Raw genomic sequence first — 22,133 nt, forward strand, 5'->3', positions numbered from 1 at the left:
CATAAGGAAGAAAAAAGAGGACTTCCCCGCAGTCGCGGTCGAGACCAGGTCAGCCAAGCCGTCCCCAAACAAGACAGTACCTTTGAAGGGTAGCGCTTCCATAGCCCTCTTGGGAGTCGGCATCAGCGTTCCATTGATGGATCCACAGCGCCCTCCTGGCTGATATCGACATGGCATTGGTTCTTGAACCCAAGAGACACACGTCCCTCGCCGCGTCCTTTATGTAATCTGCAGCGTCCTTAATATAACCGAGAGTTAAAAGGACATTATCTTTATCAAGAGTATCCATATCATTAGCTAAATTCTTAGCCCATTTAGCAATAACACTACTCACCCATACTGACGCCACAGCGGGTCTGAGCAATGCACCCGAATTAGCGAAATGGACTTCAGAGACGTCTCCAGTTTGCGATCCGCCGGATCTTTGAGAGCAGCCGTGTCAGGAGACGGAAGTGCCACTTTCTTAGACAAACGAGATAGAGCTTTGTCAACATTTGCAGATGCCTCCCATTTTTCCCTGTCATCAGAGGGGAAAGGATACGCCATGTAAATTCTCTTGGGAATCTGCCATTTCTTATCCGGCGACTCCCAAGCCTTTTCACAAAGAGTATTCATTTCATGAGAGGGGGGAAACTTCACCTCAGGTTTTTTTCCCTTGAAAAAGCAAATCCTTGTTTCCTGTACCGCAGAGTCCGTGTCGGTATCAGTATCTACCACTTGAGTAAATGGCCTCTTTTGCGACCCGGATGGGGTCTGTACCTGAGACAAAGCCTCTTCCATGGACTTTTTCCACACCTGCGTCTGTGACTCAGACTTATCTAACCTCTTTGATAAGGAAGCTACGTTTGAATTTATCGTACTGAGCAATGCTAGCAAATCAGGTGTCGGCTGCGTCGACAGTCCCAACTCTAGCCCCGCATCCGCTCCAATAACCTCCTCCGGTGAATAACTTTCAGCCTCAGACATACCGACACGTAGTACCGACATACCATAACACACAGAACGTCCCAGCTAGGTGACAGGCCCACAATAAAGCCCAGATAGAGGACACAGAGGGAGTATGCCAGCTCACACCCCAGCGCCCATATATAGCAAGAAACGATATATGTACCCAGCGCTGCCTTATGTTAATATTAAGCACCACACTGCGGCCCCCCTCTGAAAATGCCCCCCGTTACTTGGGAGAGAAGCGTGGAGGTCCCGGCAGCGTCTATCCCTCAGCCGCGTGTTGTAGGGAAAATGGCGCCCGTGAGCTGCTGGACAAAGCTCCGCCCCCTTCCCGGCGCGCTTCGGCCCGCCAATTTTAAATCCGAAAAAAGATGCCGGCGGGGGTCTGTAAACGGTGCCGAGGCACCTACAATCTTTAAGCCGTCCAACAAACTCCAGTAACATGCTGCCCAGGGCCTGTTCTAGGTGGTGGTGCTAGATAAATCAGAAGTAAAATCTATGGGCAACATCTCCATTTCTATAACCCATACCTTAGACTCCGTGGCGCGCACACACACATTTTTATATATTAGTTTCTCACACCAAATTAATTTGTGCAGTTTCATGAAGTGGTTTTGTCACATTCGAGTGAAAAAGATGTGAAATACATTACACCGCTCGTCTCAGCTCACTCACACCACATGGCGTATTGAGGCTAAATCCTCAAGTAAATCCTGGTAAGTAGCTCTTTCATGGCACTACTGCCAATTGATAGTGAGAGGCTTACTGTATAAATGCCAGTGTGTGTAACTACGACTTCAGCATTTTGGATAAAAATAAAATACTAGCCATTCCCTATCACCTGCTTCTACTTATCAATTGATTTGAGTGACTCCTATTTTGCTCACCATTATTTTTATAATCAACCCATCATTAGTAGGAGATAAAGATGGTAAGACAACATTCAACTTCTGCCGCAGACAAGGATAATGTACAAGGGGGTACCCAAAAGAAACAGGAATCGTGTTCTAGAGGTCGGGGAGCTGTAGTACGTGCTTCCACCGCTAGATGAAGGTTTTGGAACGCATCTAAACCAGTATCCCTGCTGACGCTGCAGGGGAAGGTAGCATTTGACGGCAGAGGTTTTTTTTTTTTTTTTAATTCCAACAAATTATACACACTTTCACCCATTTCTATGATGGCTGATTCACAGGAACAACATGCTGCTGTGAAGTTTTGTTTCCTTTTGGGGGGAAAAAAAGGCATCAGAAACTGTTATGCTAGAAACAGCTAAAAAAAAATGTATTTGGATGTTTTGAAAAAGTTGTGTCACGATTTGAGGAAAAAATGGCCCAATTTGTGGCAAGCATGTGACTAGTTCTTCCATTATGACAAAACACGTGCCCAGGCAGCGCTGAGCGTTAAGTAATTTTTCAACAAAAATGACATGACACCTTTGCTTCACCCACTGTATTCACCCGATCTTGCCACGCGTCACTTTTATTTTTTAACTTCCTCAAATGAATATAGTCCTTAAAGGAAAATGTTTTGCAGGAACTGAAGAGGTGAAACAAAAAACGGCAAATGTACTAAAAGCCATCAACGAAGATGAGTTGGAAACATGTCTTGAGCAATGGAAAAAATGTTTGAACAAGTGTATCGATTCAAGTGGAAAGTACTTTGAGGGTGACCAAAGTTTGAAACTGTACAATTAAATAAATAAATCATTAAATTCCTGCTTCTTTTGGGTACCCCCTCGTATATGCAAAACAATGAACAGAACAGCAACTCCGTCAAGGTTCTATAGATGAATTATGGAGGATTGTCTAGGGAAAAATTATTTTTTAACCAGTCTATTATGGTCTAAACAAATAAAGAAAAACAAAAAGCAACTTTTATTACCAGATTGACAAAATTAAATTATATTTCTATTACAAATTTATCCACCTCAGACAGATATGCTGGCTTTAAATAGTCTTTGAGTTCATCTTTGCTAACCCAAACATATTCTCCATTTTTCTTATGTGTTTGAAGATTCCGGCTCTTCAGAAAAGCTTTGAAGAAGAACACTTTGGCCCCTACCATGTGCTCAGACCGCAGAGACTTGGGGAACTTGTACTTGTAAAAGCCACAGGGCGAATTTCCTAAAAAGTGAGCTTCAGTGTGATCACCTGTACAACAAAAAGAAAATAAAAATCAACATTGGTGAATACAGAAAATAAGTATTTACTTACCGATAATTCTATTTCTCGTAGTCCGTAGTGGATGCTGGGAACTCCGTAAGGACCATGGGGAATAGCGGCTCCGCAGGAGACTGGGCACAAAAGTAAAGCTTTAGGACTACCTGGTGTGCACTGGCTCCTCCCCCTATGACCCTCCTCCAAGCCTCAGTTAGGATACTGTGCCCGGACGAGCGTACACAATAAGGAAGGATTTTGAATCCCGGGTAAGACTCATACCAGCCACACCAATCACACTGTATAACCTGTGATCTGAACCCAGTTAACAGCATGATAACAGAGGAGCCTCTGGAAAGATGGCTCACAACAATAATAACCCGATTTTTGTAACAATAACTATGTACAAGTATTGCAGACAATCCGCACTTGGAATGGGCGCCCAGCATCCACTACGGACTACGAGAAATAGAATTATCGGTAAGTAAATTCTTATTTTCTCTGACGTCCTAGTGGATGCTGGGAACTCCGTAAGGACCATGGGGATTATACCAAAGCTCCCAAACGGGCGGGAGAGTGCGGATGACTCTGCAGCACCGAATGAGAGAACTCCAGGTCCTCCTCAGCCAGGGTATCAAAATTTGTAGAATTTAGCAAACGTGTTTGCCCCTGACCAAGTAGCTGCTCGGCAAAGTTGTAACGCCGAGACCCCTCGGGCAGCCGCCCAAGATGAGCCCACCTTCCTTGTGGAATGGGCTTTTACAGATTTTGGCAGTGGCAGGCCTGCCACAGAATGTGCAAGCTGAATTGTACTACAAATCCAACGAGCAATAGTCTGCTTAGAAGCAGGAGCACCCAGCTTGTTGGGTGCATACAGGATAAAAAGCGAGTCAGATTTCCTGACTCCAGCCGTCCTGGAAACATATATTTTCAGGGCCCTGACTACGTCCAGCAACTTGGAGTCCTCCAAGTCCCTAGTAGCCGCAGGTACCACAATAGGCTGGTTCAGGTGAAACGCTGAAACCACCTTAGGGAGAAATTGAGGACGAGTCCTCAATTCTGCCCTGTCCGTATGAAAAATTAGGTAAGGGCTTTTATAGGATAAAGCCGCCAATTCTGAAACACGCCTGGCTGAAGCCAGGGCTAACAGCATTACCACTTTCCATGTGAGATATTCTGAACTTCTGGAACTGAAGCCAGTTCTTTTTGGAAGAAAATCGACAGGGCCGAAATTTGAACCTTAATGGACCCTAATTTTAGGCCCATAGACAGTCCTGTTTGCAGGAAATGCAGGAAACGACCCAGTTGAAATTCCTCTGTAGGGGCCTTCCTGGCCTCGCACCACGCAACATATTTACGCCAAATACGGTGATAATGTTGTACGGTTACATCCTTCCTGGCTTTGATCAGGGTAGGGATGACTTCATCCGGAATGCCTTTTTCCTTCAGGATCCGGCGTTCAACCGCCATGCCGTCAAACACAGCCGCGGTAAGTCTTGGAACAGACAGGGTCCCTGCTGGAGCAGATCCCTTCTTAGAGGTAGAGGCCACGGGTCCTCTGTGAGCATCTCTTGAAGTTCCGGGTACCAAGTCCTTCTTGGCCAATCCGGAGCCACGAGTATAGTCCTTACTCCTCTCCTTCTTATGATTCTCAGTACCTTGGGTATGAGAGGCAGAAGAGAGAACACATACACTGACTGGTACACCCACGGTGTTACCAGAGCGTCCACAGCTATTGCCTGAGGGTCCCTTGACCTGGCGCAATACCTGTCTAGTTTTTTGTTGAGGCGGGACGCCATCATGTCCACCTTTGGTTTTTCCCAACGGTTCACAATCATGTGGAAGACTTCTGGGTGAAGTCCCCACTCTCCCGGGTGGAGGTCGTGTCTGCTGAGGAAGTCTGCTTCCCAGTTGTCCACTCCCGGAATGAACACTGCTGACAGTGCTATCACATGATTTTCCGCCCAGCGAAGAATCCTTGCAGCTCTGCCATTGCCCTCCTGCTTCTTGTGCCGCCCTGTCTGTTTACGTGGGCGACTGCCGTGATGTTGTCTGACTGGATCAGCACCGGCTGACCTTGAAGCAGAGGTCTTGCTAGGCTTAGAGCATTGTAGATGGCCCTTAGCTCCAGGATATTTATGTGAAGTGATGTCTCCAGGCTTGACCACAAGCCCTGGAAATTTCTTCCCTGTGTGACTGCTCCCCAGCCTCTCAGGCTGGCATCCGTGGTCACCAGGACCCAGTCCTGAATGCCGAATCTGCGGCCCTCTAGAAGATGAGCACTCTGCAACCACCACAGGAGAGACACCCTTGTCCTTGGTGACAAGATTATCCGCTGATGCATCTGAAGATGCGACCCGGACCATTTGTCTAGCAGATCCCACTGGAAGGTTCTTGCGTGGAATCTGCCGAATGGGATTGCTTCGTAAGAAGCCACCATCTTTCCCAGGACCCTTGTGCATTGATGCACTGAGACTTGGCCTGGTTTTAGGAGATTTCTGACTAGCTCGGATAACTCCCTGGCTTTCTCCTCCGGGAGAAACACCTTTTTCTGGACTGTGTCCAGGATCATCCCTAGGAAAAGAAGGCGTGTCATCGGGATCAGCTGCGATTTTGGAATATTGAGAATCCAACCGTGCTGCCGCAGCACTATCTGAGATAGTGCTACCCCGACTTCCAACTGTTCCCTGGATCTTGCCCTTATCAGGAGATCGTCCAAGTAAGGGATAACTAAAACTCCCTTCTTTCGAAGGAGTATCATCATTTCGGCCATTACCTTGGTAAAGACCCGGGGTGCCGTGGACAATCCAAACGGCAGCGTCTGAAACTGATAGTGACAGTTCTGTACCACAAACCTGAGGTACCCTTGGTGAGAAGGGTAAATTGGGACATGTAGGTAAGCATCTTTGATGTCCAGAGAGACCATGTAGTCCCCTTCTTCCAGGTTTGCAATCACTGCTCTGAGTGACTCCATCTTGAATTTGAACCTTTGTATGCAAGTGTTCAAGGATTTTAGATTTAAAATTGGTCTCACCGAGCCGTCCGGCTTCGGTACCACAAATAGTGTGGAATAGTACCCCTTTCCCTGTTGCAGGAGGGGTACCTTGATTATCACCTGCTGGGAATACAGCTTGTGAATGGCTTGCAATACTGCCTCCCTGTCTGAGGGAGACGTCGGTAAAGCAGACTTTAGGAAACGGCGAGGGGGAGACGTCTCGAATTCCAATTTGTACCCCTGAGATACCACCTGAAGGATCCAGGGGTCCACTTGCGAGTGGGCCCACTGCGCACTGAACTTCTTGAGACGGGCCCCCACCGTGCCTGAGTCCGCTTGTAAAGCCCCAGCGTCATGCTGAGGACTTTGCGGAGGCGGGAGAGGGCTTTTGTTCCTGGGAACTGGCTGTTTGCTGCAGCCTTTTTCCTCTCCCTCTGCCACGGGGCAGAAATGAGGCGCCTTTTGCCCGCTTGCCCTTATGGGGCCGAAAGGACTGCGCCTGATAATACGGCGTCTTCTTAGGTTGAGAAGCTACCTGGGGTAAAAATAAGAATTTACTTACCGATAATTCTATTTCTCATAGTCCGTAGTGGATGCTGGGGACTCCGAAAGGACCATGGGGAATAGCGGCTCCGCAGGAGACTGGGCACAAAAGTAAAAAGCTTTAGGACTACCTGGTGTGCACTGGCTCCTCCCCCAATGACCCTCCTCCAAGCCTCAGTTAGGATACTGTGCCCGGACGAGCGTACACAATAAGGAAGGATTTTGAATCCCGGGTAAGACTCTTACCAGCCACACCAATCACACCGTACAACTTGTGATCTGAACCCAGTTAACAGCATGATAACTGAAGGAGCCTCTGAAAAGATGGCTCACAACAACAATAACCCGATTTTTGTAACAATAACTATGTACAAGTAATGCAGACAATCCGCACTTGGGATGGGCGCCCAGCATCCACTACGGACTATGAGAAATAGAATTATCGGTAAGTAAATTCTTATTTTCTCTAACGTCCTAGTGGATGCTGGGGACTCCGAAAGGACCATGGGGATTATACCAAAGCTCCCAAACGGGCGGGAGAGTGCGGATGACTCTGCAGCACCGAATGAGAGAACTCCAGGTCCTCCTCAGCCAGGGTATCAAATTTGTAGAATTTAGCAAACGTGTTTGCCCCTGACAAAGTAGCTGCTCGGCAAAGTTGTAAAGCCGAGACCCCTCGGGCAGCCGCCCAAGATGAGCCCACTTTCCTTGTGGAATGGGCTTTTACAGATTTTGGCTGTGGCAGGCCTGCCACAGAATGTGCAAGCTGAATTGTACTACAAATCCAACGAGCAATAATCTGCTTAGAAGCAGGAGCACCCAGCTTGTTGGGTGCATACAGGATAAACAGCGAGTCAGATTTTCTGACTCCAGCCGTCCTGGAAACATATATTTTCAGGGCCCTGACTACGTCCAGTAACTTGGAATCCTCCAAGTCCCTAGTAGCCGCAGGCACCACAATAGGCTGGTTTAAGTGAAATGCTGAAACCACCTTAGGGAGAAATTGAGGACGAGTCCTCAATTCTGCCCTGTCCGTATGAAAAATTAGGTAAGGGCTTTTATAGGATAAAGCCGCCAATTCTGAAACACGCCTGGCTGAAGCCAGGGCTAACAGCATTACCACTTTCCATGTGAGATATTTTGAGTCCACAGTGGTGAGTGGTTCAAACCAATGTGATTTTAGGAACCCCAAAACTACATTGAGATCCCAAGGTGCCACTGGAGGCACAAAAGGAGGCTGTATATGCAGTACTCCCTTGACAAACGTCTGAACTTCAGGAACAGTAGCTAGTTCTTTTTGGAAGAATATTGACAGGGCCGAAATTTGAACCTTAATGGACCCTAATTTTAGGCCCATAGACAGTCCTGTTTGCAGGAAATGCAGGAATCGACCCAGTTGAAATTCCTCTGTAGGGGCCTTCCTGGCCTCGCACCACGCAACATATTTTCGCCAAATACGGTGATAATGTTGTACGGTCACATCCTTCCTGGCTTTGATCAGGGTAGGGATGACTTCATCCGGAATGCCTTTTTCCTTCAGGATCCAGCGTTCAACCGCCATGCCGTCAAACGCAGCCGCGGTAAGTCTTGGAACAGACAGGGTCCCTGCTGGAGCAGGTCCTTTCTTAGAGGTAGAGGCCACGGGTCTTCCGTGAGCATCTCTTGAATTTCCGGGTACCAAGTCCTTCTTGGCCAATCCGGAGCCACGAGTATAGTCTTTACTCCTCTCCTTCTTATGATTCTCAGTACTTTAGGTATGAGAGGAAGAGGAGGGAACACATACACTGACTGGTTCACCCACGGTGTTACCAGAGCGTCCACAGCTATTGCCTGAGGGTCCCTTGACCTGGCGCAATATCTGTCCAGTTTTTTGTTGAGGCGGGACGCCATCATGTCCACCTTTGGTTTTTCCCAACGGTTCACAATCATGTGGAAGACTTCTGGGTGAAGTCCCCACTCCCCCGGGTGAAGATCGTGTCTGCTGAGGAAGTCTGCTTCCCAGTTGTCCACTCCCGGAATGAACACTGCTGACAGTGCTATCACATGATTTTCCGCCCAGCGAAGAATCCTTGCCACTTCCGTCATTGCCCTCCTGCTTCTTGTGCGGCCCTGTCTGTTTACGTGGGCGACTGCCGTGATGTTGTCTGACTGGATCAACACCGGCTGACCCTGAAGCAGAGGTCTTGCCTGACTTAGGGCATTGTAAATGGCCCTGAGTTCCAGGATATTTATGTGAAGTGACGTTTCCATGCTTGACCACAAGCCCTGGAAATTTCTTCCCTGTGTGACTGCTCCCCAGCCCCTCAGGCTGGCATCCGTGGTCACCAGGACCCAATCCTGAATGCCGAATCTGCGGCCCTCTAGGAGATGAGCACTCTGTAACCACCACAGGAGAGACACCCTTGTCCTTGGAGACAGGGTTATCCGCTGATGCATTTGAAGATGCGATCCGGACCATTTGTCCAGCAGATCCCACTGAAAAGTTCTTGCGTGGAATCTGCCGAATGGAATCGCTTCGTAAGAAGCCACCATCTTTCCCAGGACCCTTGTGCATTGATGTACTGACACTTGGCCTGGTCTTAGGAGGTTCCTGACTAGGTCGGATAACTCCCTGGCTTTCTCTTCCGGGAGAAACACCTTTTTCTGTACTGTGTCCAGAATCATTCCTAGGAACAGCAGACGTGTCGTCGGAATCAGCTGCGATTTTGGAATATTTAGAATCCATCCGTGCTGTCGTAGTACTACTTGAGATAGTGCTACTCCGACCTCTAACTGTTCTCTGGACCTTGCCCTTATCAGGAGATCGTCCAAGTAAGGGATAATTAAGACGCCTTTTCTTCGAAGAAGAATCATCATTTCGGCCATTACCTTGGTAAAGACCCGGGGTGCCGTGGACAATCCAAACGGCAGCGTCTGAAACTGATAGCGACAGTTCTGTACCACAAACCTGAGGTACCCTTGGTGAGAAGGGCAAATTGGGACATGGAGGTAAGCATCCTTGATGTCCAGAGACACCATATAGTCCCCTTCTTCCAGGTTCGCTATCACTGCTCTGAGTGACTCCATCTTGAACTTGAACCTTTTTATGTAAGTGTTCAAGGATTTCAGATTTAAAATGGGTCTCACCGAGCCGTCCGGCTTCGGTACCACAAACAGCGTGGAATAATACCCCTTTCCCTGTTGTAGGAGGGGTACCTTGATTATCACTTGCTGGGAATACAGCTTGTGAATGGCTTCCAATACCGCCTCCCTGTCGGGGGGAGACGTTGGTAAAGCAGACTTCAGGAACCGGCGAGGGGGAGACGTCTCGAATTCCAATTTGTACCCGAGATACTACCTGCAGGATCCAGGGGTCCACTTGCGAGTGAGCCCACTGCGCGCTGAAATTCTTGAGACGGGCCCCCACCGTCTTGCCTGAGTCCGCTTGTAAGGCCCCAGCGTCATGCTGAGGACTTGGCAGAAGCGGGGGAGGGCTTCTGTTCGTGGGAAGAGGCTGTCTGCTGCAGTCTTTTTCCCCTTCCTCTGCCCCGGGGCAGATATGAGTGGCCTTTTGCCCGCTTGCCCTTATGGGGACGAAAGGACTGAGCCTGAAAAGACGGTATCTTTTTCTGCTGTGAGGTGACTTGGGGTAAAAAGGTGGATTTCCCAGCCGTTGCCGTGGCCACCAGGTCCGATAGACCGACCCCAAATAACTCCTCCCCTTTATACGGCAATACTTCCATATGCCGTTTGGAATCCGCATCACCTGACCACTGTCGCGTCCATAACCCTCTTCTGGCAGAAATGGACATCGCACTTACTCTTGATGCCAGAGTGCAAATATCCCTCTGTGCATCACGCATATATAGAAATGCATCCTTTAAATGCTCTATAGTCAATAATATATTGTCCCTGTCCAGGGTATCAATATTTTCAGTCAGGGAATCCGACCAAGCCACCCCAGCACTGCACATCCAGGCAGAGGCGATTGCTGGTCGCAGTATAATACCAGTATGTGTGTATATACTTTTTAGGATATTTTCCAGCTTCCTATCAGCTGGTTCCTTGAGGGCGGCCGTATCAGGAGACGGTAACGCCACTTGTTTTGATAAGCGTGTGAGCGCTTTATCCACTCTAGGGGGTGTTTCCCAACGCGCCCTAACCTCTGGCGGGAAAGGGTATAATGACAATAATTTTTTAGAAATTAGCAGTTTTTTATCGGGGGAAACCCACGCTTCATCACACACCTCATTTAATTCATCTGATTCAGGAAAAACTACGGATAGTTTTTTCACACCCCACATAATACCCTTTTTTGTGGTACTTGTAGTATCAGAAATGTTCAAAACCTCCTTCATTGCCGTGATCATGTAACGTGTGGCCCTACTGGAAAATACATTTGTTTCCTCACCGTCGACACTGGAGTCAGTGTCCGTGTCTGTATCGACCTGAGGTAACGGGCGTTTTAGAGCCCCTGACGGTGTTTGAGACGCCTGTACAGGTATTAACTGATTTGCCGGCTGTCTCATGTCGTCAACAGTCTTTTGTAAAGTGCCGACACTATCACGTAATTCTTTTCATAAGACCATCCAGTCAGGTGTCGACTCCCTAGGGGGTGACATCACTAACACAGGCAATTGCTCCGCCTCCACACCATTTTCCTCCTCATACATGTCGACACAGCGTACCGACACACAGCACACACACACAGGGAATGCTCTGATAGAGGACAGGACCCCACTAGCCCTTTGGGGAGACAGAGGGAGAGTTTGCCAGCACACACCAGAGCGCTATATATATATATATATATATATATATATATATATATATATATATATATATATACACACACAGGGATAACTTTATATAAGTGTTTTTCCCTAATATAGCTGCTGTATATATTAGTATGCCAATTTAGTGCCCCCCCTCTCTTGTTTTACCCTGTTTCTGTAGTGCAGGACTGCAGGGGAGAGTCAGGGAGCCTTCCTCCAACGGAGCTGTGAGGAAAAAATGGCGCCAGTGTGCCGAGGAGATAGGCTCCGCCCCCTTCACGGCGGCCTTTCTCCCGCTTTTTAATGGAAAAATTGGCAGGGGTTAAATGCATCCATATAGCCCAGGAGCTATATGTGATGTATTTTTTGCCAAAAAAAGGTTTTTTTATTGCGTCTCAGGGCGCCCCCCCCCCCCCAGCGCCCTGCACCCTCAGTGACCGGAGTGTGAAGTGTGCTGAGAGCAATGGCGCACAGCTGCGGTGCTGTGCGCTACCTTATTGAAGACAGGACGTCTTCTGCCGCCGATTTTCCGGACCTCTTCACTCTTCTGGCTCTGTAAGGGGGCCGGCGGCGCGGCTCCGGGACCCATCCATGGCTGGGCCTGTGATCGTCCCTCTGGAGCTAATGTCCAGTAGCCTAAGAAGCCCAATCCACTCTGCACGCAGGTGAGTTCGCTTCTTCTCCCCTTAGTCCCTCGGTGCAGTGAGCCTGTTGCCAGCAGGTCTCACTGAAAATAAAAAACCTACTTTAAACTTTTACACTAAGCAGCTCAGGAGAGCCCCTCAGCCTGCACCCGTCTCGTTCGGGCACAAAAATCTAACTGAGGCTTGGAGGAGGGTCATAGGGGGAGGAGCCAGTGCACACCAGGTAGTCCTAAAGCTTTTTACTTTTGTGCCCAGTCTCCTGCGGAGCCGCTATTCCCTATGGTCCTTTCGGAGTCCCCAGCATCCACTAGGACGTTAGAGAAAATGTGGATTTTCCAGCAGTTGCCGTGGCTACCAGGTCTGATAGACCTACCCCAAATAACTCCTCCCCCTTATAAGGCAATACTTCCATGTGCCTTTTAGAATCCGCATCACCTGACCACTGCCGCGTCCATAAACCTCTTCTTGCAGAAATGGACAGCGCGCTAACTCTTGATGCCAGTCGGCAAATATCCCTCTGTGCATCACGCATATATAAAAATGCATCTTTCAAATGCTCTATAGTCAGTAATATACTGTCCCTATCTAGGGTATCAATATTTTCAGTCAGGGAATCCGACCACGCCACGCCCGCACATCCAGGCTGAGGCGATTGCTGGTCGCAGTATAACACCCGTGTGAGTGTATATACATTTTAGGATATTCTCCTGCTTTCTATCGGCAGGTTCCTTTAGGGCGGCCGTATCAGGAGAGGGTAGTGCTACCTGTTTAGACAAGCGTGTGAGCGCTTTATCCACCCTAGGGGGTGTTTCCCAACGTGCCCTATCCTCTGGCGGGAAAGGGTATGATGCCAATAACCTTTTAGGAATTATCAGTTTTTTTATCGGGGGAAACCCACGCCTCATCACACACTTCATTTAATTCCTCGGATACAGGAAAAACTACAGGCAGTTTTTTCTCACCAAACATAATACCCTTTTTAGTGGTACTTGTATTATCAGAGATATGCAATACATTTTTCATTGCTTCAATCATGTAACGTGTGGCCCTACTGGAAGTCACGTTTGTCTCCTCATCATCGACACTGGAGTCAGTATCCGTGTCTGCCATTTGAGGTAACGGGCGTTTTAAAGCCCCTGATGGCGTTTGAGACCCCTGGACAGGCACAAGCTGAGTAGCCGGCTGTCTCATGTCGTCAACTGTCTTTCGTAAAGAACTGACACTGTCACGCAATTCCTTCCATAAGCTCAGCCACTTAGGTGTCGACTCCCTAGGGGGTGACAACTCTATAATAGGCAATTGCTCCGCCTCCATCTCACTTTCCTCCTCAAACATGTCGACACAATCGTACCGACACACCGCACACACACAGGGAATGCTCTGATAGAGGACAGGACCCCACTAGCCCTTTGGGGAGACAGAGGGAGAGTATGCCAGCACACACCAGAGCGCTATATATAGACAGGAATACCACTATAAAACGTGCTTTTCCCTTTATAGCTGCTGTTATTATTAGAACTGCGCCAAATTAGTGCCCCTCTCTTTTTTACCCTTTTCTGTAGTGCAGGACTGCAGGGGAGAGTCAGGGAGACGTCCTTCCAGCGGAGCTGTGATGGAAAATGGCGCCCGTGTGCTGAGGAGATAGGCTCCGCCCCCTTCTCGGCGGCCTTTTCTCACGCTTTTTGGTGAGTTCTGGCAGGGGTTAAAATACATCCATATAGCCCTGGGGGTTATATGTGGTGTATTTTCGCCAGCCAAGGTGTTTACATTGCTGCTTAGGGCGCCCCCCCCTAGCGCCCTGCACCCTCAGTGACCGAAGTGTGAAGTGTGCCTGAGTAACAATGGCACACAGCTGCAGTGCTGTGCGCTACCTTGTTGAAGACTGATGTCTTCTGCCGCCGATTTTTCCGGACCTCTTCTTGCTTCTGGCTCTGTAAGGGGGCCGGCGGCGCGGCTCTGGGACCGGACTCCGAGGCTGGGCCTGTGTTCGGTCCCTCTGGAGCGAATGGTGTCCAGTAGCCTAAGAAGCCCAAGCTGGCTGCAAGCAGGCAGGTTCGCTTCTTCTCCCCTTAGTCCCTCGATGCAGTGAGCCTGTTGCCAGCAGGTCTCACTGAAAATAAAAAACCTAAAACTAAACTTTCACTAAGAAGCTCAGGAGAGCCCCTAGTGTGCACCCTTCTCGGCCGGGCACAAAAATCTAACTGAGGCTTGGAGGAGGGTCATAGGGGGAGGAGCCAGTGCACACCAGGTAGTCCTAAAGCTTTACTTTTGTGCCCAGTCTCCTGCGGAGCCGCTATTCCCCATGGTCCTTACGGAGTTCCCAGCATCCACTAGGACGTCAGAGAAAAATTAGTTTGTGGAAATTCTCTCTATCGGGAGACAGACAGACACACACATCTATATTACAGAGATTTGCCAGTGTCTTCTGCTAATTCCTTGCAAAATGCTGCAAACTCCACAAACAGCACATTTATGACTATTAGTCAGTTAGTTATGGGTGAAGCAGAATAAATAAGTATACCACGTATAGTCGAGAAGGGTGGCCGACAAGGATATAAATCAGACCTGTATTACTATACTTTGTGGAAACTGATAAACTTTTACCCATACACAAAATGCAGAAACTAAGGCTTTTGAAAAGTGGAGAAAACAGGACATACTGAATAATGGAGATTGGGATAGTTGGGTGGGAATGAAGCGTACATAATATAGGTGGGAGTATTGTATATGATAAAAAGCATTTCATATTTTAAAGCTGTGGGGAGTATCTAGGCATGGTAATGAATTCCATAAACGGGTAGTAGCGCAGGAGAAGATTAAAAGTGTATTATATAATCCAGGCCTAGATAATTTGTGGCTCCTCTGTTGTACAACTACAAGTCACAGCAGGCCCTAACAGCTAGCAGAGCATACGGTGGCTTGCAGTTTCACAGCAGCAGGAGAGCAACACTTTGTCCAGACCTGAGGTAGACTAAACTGGGGCAGATTTTCTCCATATTTGTGGCATTTGACAAAAACAAAACAAAACCGTGAACAAAAATGAAATAGTACATAGGAAGGTCTTGGGATTACCATATGACAGTTCCCATTTTACACAGCATATGACACCACCACTTCCATCCACAAACCTGTGACTGACCTTTAATTCTGATAAATAAAAGCTTCCAGTATTACTTGACTCTCTACTCTGACTCCATTACCCATTTAATACTGAGCAAGATCACAAAGCAGACTGTATTTTACAAATATTACAGATGACAAAAGATACATGTGAAGGAGATCTTTGAAATGGACATATAGGGGTATATTCAATGAGTCGGACCCATTCCAACAACCCCTATTCAATGGACGGCCAAATCCGACTGTCGGATTTAGCCGTACACAGAGTCCTGTCCTGCCGCTGCTGTCAGCGGCTGCGCTGACAGCAGCGGCCAGGGTTGCAGACGGCGGCGGGCTTGAGCGGGACGGCAGTGGGGATAAGCTGGGCGGCGGTGGGAGCAGAGATCGGCGGCCAGCGGGAGGAGCCGCTGCAGGGAGAGAGGTGAATGCGGGAGGCAGGGGGGGCCGAGATCGGAGGCCGTCGGGAGGAGCTAGCTGCGGGGGGATATGTCTGCGGCGGCAGGGAGAGGTGCCTGGCCTGGGGACGGCCAGGCACCTCTCTCCCTGCAGCGCCTCCCCCAGCCGGCCTTCGATCTCAGCTCCCACAGCCGCCCGCAGCACTGCTCGTCTCCTCATCTCAATCCGACTTGTTTTCAAGTCGGATTGAGTTTGTCGGAAAGGGGGCCAAAACCTGTCGGATTTGGCCCCATTTCCGACAGAAGCACGAGGATCAGCGGCTATTCCTATTGAATAGGTCGGAACCCCTTCCGTCCTATTTCTGTTGGAAGCTGCCGTCTTTCCGACAAGACAGCAGCTTCAGACAGTTATTAAATACACCCAATAATCTCACAGTCTCTATGAATGTAAGCCATTAACATCTGATGTACAGGGCATGAGCCCTAGAATATAACAGGACTGCAGGAACATGAAGGAATTACACAAATAAAAATGTTTCATGGACTTCCCTTTTAAGTGTCCTCAAAATACGACGCGTTAGATACTGCCAAATCTTACACTAGACAGTGGATATGCAGCACCCAAAATAAAAAAAAACTTGCCTGACAAGTTAGACATGACCCGTTCTGCTGTCTGCCTCATAGTTTCCCCAGCCTGCCACTCCATCTGAGGAAACATCCAAACGTCTTCATTGCCGACCTTTTCTTTAACCAGCAGGAACAAAGAGTTTTCCAATTTCCTGTCTAACGATGTGCGGTCCTTCTTTTTATCTGCTTCTGTAATAAATAAAGGGGACAACAATTAAGCACTGCTTTCTTGCAAGTATGATACAGTACGACAAATGACAAGCTAATGCAATGAGGCTTTTAAGCCATTTGCAGAATTATAACACTGATTACCTTTACAGGGAACTCCTCTGCAAGGCATTGGCTCCGTTAGACTAGGACAGGTAATTGTGAGTTAATCCACACAGAAGGACTACATAGAGGGAGCCTGGCTAAATCAGCACAGGCCACATAAAAATGGTCAACCGCAAGAAATAATCTATATAGAAGCTTAAAGCAATATACCAGTAAACACCAGCATGCAGTATTGTATTAACCTAGACTGTTACTAGGTGTTACCTTCGACGCATAAGGAGCTAAAGCACACTCTACAAATCCTAGAAAAAGCTTTAAAAGCGAAGGCCAAGCCTAGAAAAGGAAACGGATTAGACCTGATCGCTCCTCTGCAAATTTGCGATCAGACACCAATAGAGTGAAATCCCGTCCCATGCAAGTGTGCAAATGCATGCGTACACCGTGCAAAAACTTCTCCAGACAGCGGACAGTTGCAAATCCGTTCGCAACTCATTGACTAATGATTTTTCCAGTATGTGTGTAGCCCAGGACCTACTCCTACTGTGCGATAGAATCAAACTGTTCGGGGCTGGAGCGGACAACACACCCTCCCAGAAAACGCTTGGGAATGTCTGCATTTTTCCTGACACTCCAAGAAAACAGGCAGTTACCACCCCCCAAACGTCTGCTTCCGTATACCTAGCGATCGAAATTTCCGCACCTTTCTGTTGCCATTTGGCGTCGTGCCTGCGCACTGCGGTGATTACGCAGTCGTTCGATAGTCGACCGCTGTGCGATTTCGCACAACAGCGATCAGGTCTGAATTGGGCCCTCTATGCAGTGTGTGTTTCCACAAATAATTAAGAATAAATTAGACACAATTTTCTGTACAATGACAAGTTTCATTGCATGTTGTCCTTAATTAACATATAGACTATGAGGGAGATGTACTATAGCAATATTAACATCTTGGGTACTGGAGTAGCGGAGATAAAACTGCCCCCAACCCCGCAATCCAGCAAAACCCTGGCCAACCCCACTGCGCATGGGCATGGTATCACAAACATTGCAAGATCTCGTGGTCAGCCGAGACATCAACAGAAGCTGTCTGGGTAACGTATGCTTTTGGAAACTGAAAGTCCCTGCGAATGTCACGTTAATATGAAGAAAATGACAATTTATAATTTGCATACATCAACTACACCATAAATATTAAATCAGATTAGACACTTCACTATATATCTCACAAATCCATTGCAGTTGATGTTTCTTTAGTAAAGACTATACAAATAACTGTAGCCAACAAGATAGACCACTAGCAGTACCGGTTACACTTGATGCAAATTTAAAATTCCTCCATTTCTGTTCCCACGTGTCTTCAAGATCTTGTGCTGTCACAATGTCCTGGTCTTCAGCCTCATCATCAGAATCATAAGTATCAGACTGCTTCCTCCTGAGCCGCTCTGCATCTTCCATAAGCTGAAGCTCATGATCTGAATACAAACTTTGCTCCAGCTCAACCTGAAACCGTGAATACAGTAAAAATATAGTGTAATCTATATAATACAAGCTCAAACATACATAGAGAAGTGCCCTCCCCAGGATTTGGGTGGGTTATATTGTTACTGTGTAGAGTAAATACTGGCTGCTTTATTTTTACACTGCAATTTAGATTTCAGTTTGAACACACCCCACCCAAATCTAACGCTCTCTGCACGTTATATTTGTCCCCCCTGCAGTGCACATGGGCCCTCATTCCGAGTTGTTCGCTCGCTGCTATTTTTAGCAGAATTGCTAATAGGCTAAAATCCGGCAGTTCTGCGCATGCATAGCAGGGCGCACGCGCTAAGTATTTTTACACAAAACTATGCTATTTTACTCACGGCCAAACAAAGCTTTTCAATCGCTCTGCTGATCGTAGTGTGATTGACAGGAAGTGGGTGTTTCTGGGCGGAAACTGGCCGTTTTCAGGGAGTGTGCTAAAAAACGCAGGCGTGCCAGCTAAAAACGCAGAAGTGGCTGGAGAAACGGGGGAGTGGCTGGCCGGACGCTGGGCGTGTTTGTGACGTCAAACCAGGAACTAAACGGACTGAGGTGATCGCAATCTAGGAGTAGGTCTGCAGCTACTCAGAAACTGCAAGGGAATACTTAATAGCAGAATTGCTAATCTTTCGTTAGCTATTCTGCTATGCTAAGATACACTCCCAGAGGGCGGCGGCTTTGCGTTTGCATTTCTGCTAAAAGTAGCTAGCGAGCGAACAACTCGGAATGAGGGCCATGGTTTTGCTCAACTGCTAACAAATTTGCTGCTGCGATCAACTCAGAATTAGGCCCTAAGTGTAATACTTTGCAAAAATGAAGAATGTTTAAATCCTTATTTTGCTTAGAACTCGAGATTTATTATTTTTCCGTGGTGGAGAGAAAATGATCCTGGGAAGAACACTGTAGGACCTATTCTGTAATAAACATTTATCTAACTTTTACTGTTGGTTAGGTCCACTCATCTATATATTTACAACATTGTGTATAGTCCTCTCCATACTATAGGTGCTAAGTAATTCCCGCAACTAGCCCCATGACTGCATTTATTGCAGTTTTCTGTTCTCACCCTACAGAAATTCTAGCAGAATCCACGTTCGCTAGGGCTTTGGGGCTGGTCGCTCCATAACAGCATCACTTATAGCAGTGGTTCTCAAACTCGGCCCTCAGGACCCCACACAGTGCATGTTTTGCAGGTAACCCAGCAGGCGCACAGGTGTACTCATTACTCACTGACACATTTTAAAAGGTCCACAGCTGGAGCTAATTATGTCACTTGCGATTCTGTGAGGAGACCTGCAAAACATGCCCTGTGTGGGGTCCTGAGGACCGAGTTTGAGAACCTGTGACTTATAGCATGGGAGAGGCAGCTTAACACGCTTTATCCCATGCATTCTTGCTTGAATTATTGGCCAATGTGGGAATTACTTGAATAGCTCCCTGGCACTTACCATGAAGCTATATTCCCACATAACTATTGACTAGTCCCGTATAAGCCAGATTCAATTACCTTCTGTGCTTATAACATGGGCTTGTAGCTCCCAGGTTAAGTGCCAAGAACTATTCAATTGCAGCTTCTCAGGAGGGTGCAAACAAATCTGCTTTAAATCGGGCTTTCTGCCCTTAACTCGCTACTGCAAGGAAGTTAACCAGACACTTAACATGGAATCTATGGGTTAGCCATGGTCTTACTCCACAAGCAAGTGGGCTTGTAGTTTAATAGCGTCAGGCATTAGACCCTGGAGCTAGAAGTAAGTGGTAGGCACCGCAGCCAATTGAATCCGGCCCTATATGTCCGACTACAACATCATCTGTCTCATGATTAGTAGGTTTGAAATACCCATTGTCCATAGCTGTTGACCTTGCGGTGGCAGGTGCTCAGATGTGTACCCGGCCTAAATGCTGGCTACCACCAAACCACAAGCAGTGGACATGTCTTTTCACAGGTGTTTTCCTACTGCTAGCGAGTAAACAGCCATACAGAAAGCTAAACACATTTAGAGGGTCCACTAAACAAAGTACAAACTATCTCGCAACAGGGCTACTACCAACAGTCAAATATATACAGTATGTAAAAGAACTATGGGGCTAATTCAGACTTGATCGCTGCTGTGCGTTTTCGCACAGCGGGCAATCAGGTCTGAACTGCGCATGCGCTGCAGTGCGTATGTGCATGCCAGAGATGCAATCGGCATCTCAAGCCAGCGATCGCCTCTGTCTGACTGACAGGCAGAGGCGTTCGCTGGGCGGGACGGTGGCCTCCGTTTTGGTGGCGCGGACCTGCACCAGCGTGATGTCACACACAGCCGCTGCGACCCAGGATGCGGCAAAAAGTCGCCTACCAACGCAGCAATGCTGTGCAGGTAGGGACTTACTCGCCGGGTGCAATATAATTGCCGCCATGCAGCCGGGGGGGAGGGGGCGGACTAGCCCTGTGCCGGGCATCCCCACGCATGTCAGGGTGGCTGATCGTAGTTGTGCGCTGCAATCAGGTCTGAATTAGCCCCTATGTTGAGATGTAAGGCATTCTATTTAAATTTGCTTTGTAGTTGAATCCATGTTGTTGCTCACTTGTAAGAAATTGACAGCAAACGGGACTGGCTGCAGATTCAATGCTCGACCACACACACGCAATGGAAAAAAATGTTAAAACCACTGGAAAACGAATGTGGTCATTAGAGGTGGATTTTGAATGCATTGTAACAGCACCACTGACTTATGTCCTTTTTTTGCAACCCAATTTCATGTGTTTATTAACATGTGAAAAGCTTATTAAAAGCGGATTAGTATTAACACATGATCTATAAGATATTGGACAGGAAGTCAGTGTGTAGAAGAATTACTTCCCTAAGATAACAGTTTTTTCCCAAGATACCTTCTGCCCTGAAAGCTTTTAACAAAGTTTGGGACTGTTATTAGCTGGGTGTAGTTGGTTTCTTTTTAACATCCTATCGGCATCACTTAAGGGTGAGAGAGGGTCCCGATTCGTCACCAATCCTCATAAATGTCTAAAAGGCTGTCTCATAAGTTGTGATATACTGTATACCTTTCACAATTTGTCACTGGAGAACATTCCATCACATCTTTCCTTTTTTTTTTACATGACTGCAGGGAGTGGTGCTGTCCATGTTTAGCCTTCATCCATACCATTACTCTCTTTTATTGACGTATCTCCATGAGCTGGTTATATACGGTTTGCCAGAAAAAAATAGCAGCATTGCAGTCATCGCAGCATGCACGAATATGGAATGCAGCCATGGCCATCAACTGTATGGCAGCGCAAACGTGCAGACGACATTTGTGCATGATAGCTTAGTACATATTGTAAACCTCTAAAGCCAAGTTTCCACTGTCCTCTCCCAGCTCAGCTGTATAGCGCCATACTGGTCACAGGCTCTGCCCTTGGGTTTCTAAGGTTACTCAAAGCTTACCTGGAATGGTCAGTGTGCCCCCACCATGCCCTATTAGCTGTACTGTACACATTACACACACACATACTATTTACAGACATATATGTCTCAGCACATAGAGGCCCCGCTGCCAGTAACATCCCGCACACCAGTCCCCGCGGCACCCCGTACCTGCTGCATCAGATCCTCCACCTCCTGCTGGAAGGGAGTCTTGCTCTGAGACACCACCGCCGGCCTCTTTAAGCACAAAGCACCGTGCAGCCGCCACGGAGACCCCGCTGCGCCCCCGGCCTCAGACGCCAGACCGCGGCAGCCCCGGATCGGAGCTCGCCAGGAGACTCTGCCACTGCCAGCACATGACAGTACACCCGCCAGCAACCTCCGCACGGGGGCGGCCATATTGGAAACTGGCGAGGTCATATCTAGCGGAGACAGGTCCATGCGTCAGCCTGAACCAATCTTCAGAGGAGGGGGGAATCTTTCCTTCAAACGCACTTGTATCGGCTTACACGTCTTTTGTTACAAAATGAAAACAGTATATTGCGTACAGCGAGACTAGTTATGTGTATATGTCACGTCCCTAGCGCCGGCCTTGCTGTGGGCAGGACCCGTGGGCTAGTTTGGCTATTATACTGCGGTGACACCGGTGTTTCCCTAACTTTCGGCGTCTTACACGTTACACCCGGTGGCGGCACTGGGGTTACGGCTGCTATAGCTGCTGCCTGTGGAGGCCACAACGGCAGCTGTATGCAG

General features: G+C 47.9%; 1 protein-coding gene across 1 annotated transcript; it reads right to left on the minus strand.

The window, feature by feature from the left end:
- Window positions 1-2,799: 2,799 nt before the first annotated feature.
- Window positions 2,800-22,124, minus strand: MRPL46 (mitochondrial ribosomal protein L46). The gene is made up of 4 exons (XM_063925762.1): window positions 21,552-22,124; window positions 17,757-17,952; window positions 16,195-16,368; window positions 2,800-3,098 (listed from the first exon to the last, which is right to left on the minus strand). The coding sequence occupies exons 1-4, from the start codon at window positions 21,819-21,821 to the stop codon at window positions 2,848-2,850; spliced, it is 891 nt and encodes a 296-aa protein (XP_063781832.1). The 5' UTR covers window positions 21,822-22,124; the 3' UTR covers window positions 2,800-2,847.
- Window positions 22,125-22,133: the final 9 nt, after the last annotated feature.

Source organism: Pseudophryne corroboree, chromosome 6 (genome assembly GCF_028390025.1).
Source record: "Pseudophryne corroboree isolate aPseCor3 chromosome 6, aPseCor3.hap2, whole genome shotgun sequence".
Lineage (NCBI taxonomy): Eukaryota > Metazoa > Chordata > Amphibia > Anura > Myobatrachidae > Pseudophryne > Pseudophryne corroboree.

Bases quoted from the DNA above. Each gene is read 5' to 3' on its own strand.
- MRPL46 (XM_063925762.1), bottom strand. From the start codon at position 21,821: ATGGACCTGTCTCCGCTAGATATGACCTCGCCAGTTTCCAATATGGCC. The intron at 17,953-21,551 runs GTACGGGGTGCC...TCACGGTTTCAG, and splicing joins TGGAGGATCTGATGCAGCAG to GTTGAGCTGGAGCAAAGTTT. The intron at 3,099-16,194 runs GCAAGTTTTTTT...TTTGTTGTACAG, and splicing joins GGTCATGTCTAACTTGTCAG to GTGATCACACTGAAGCTCAC.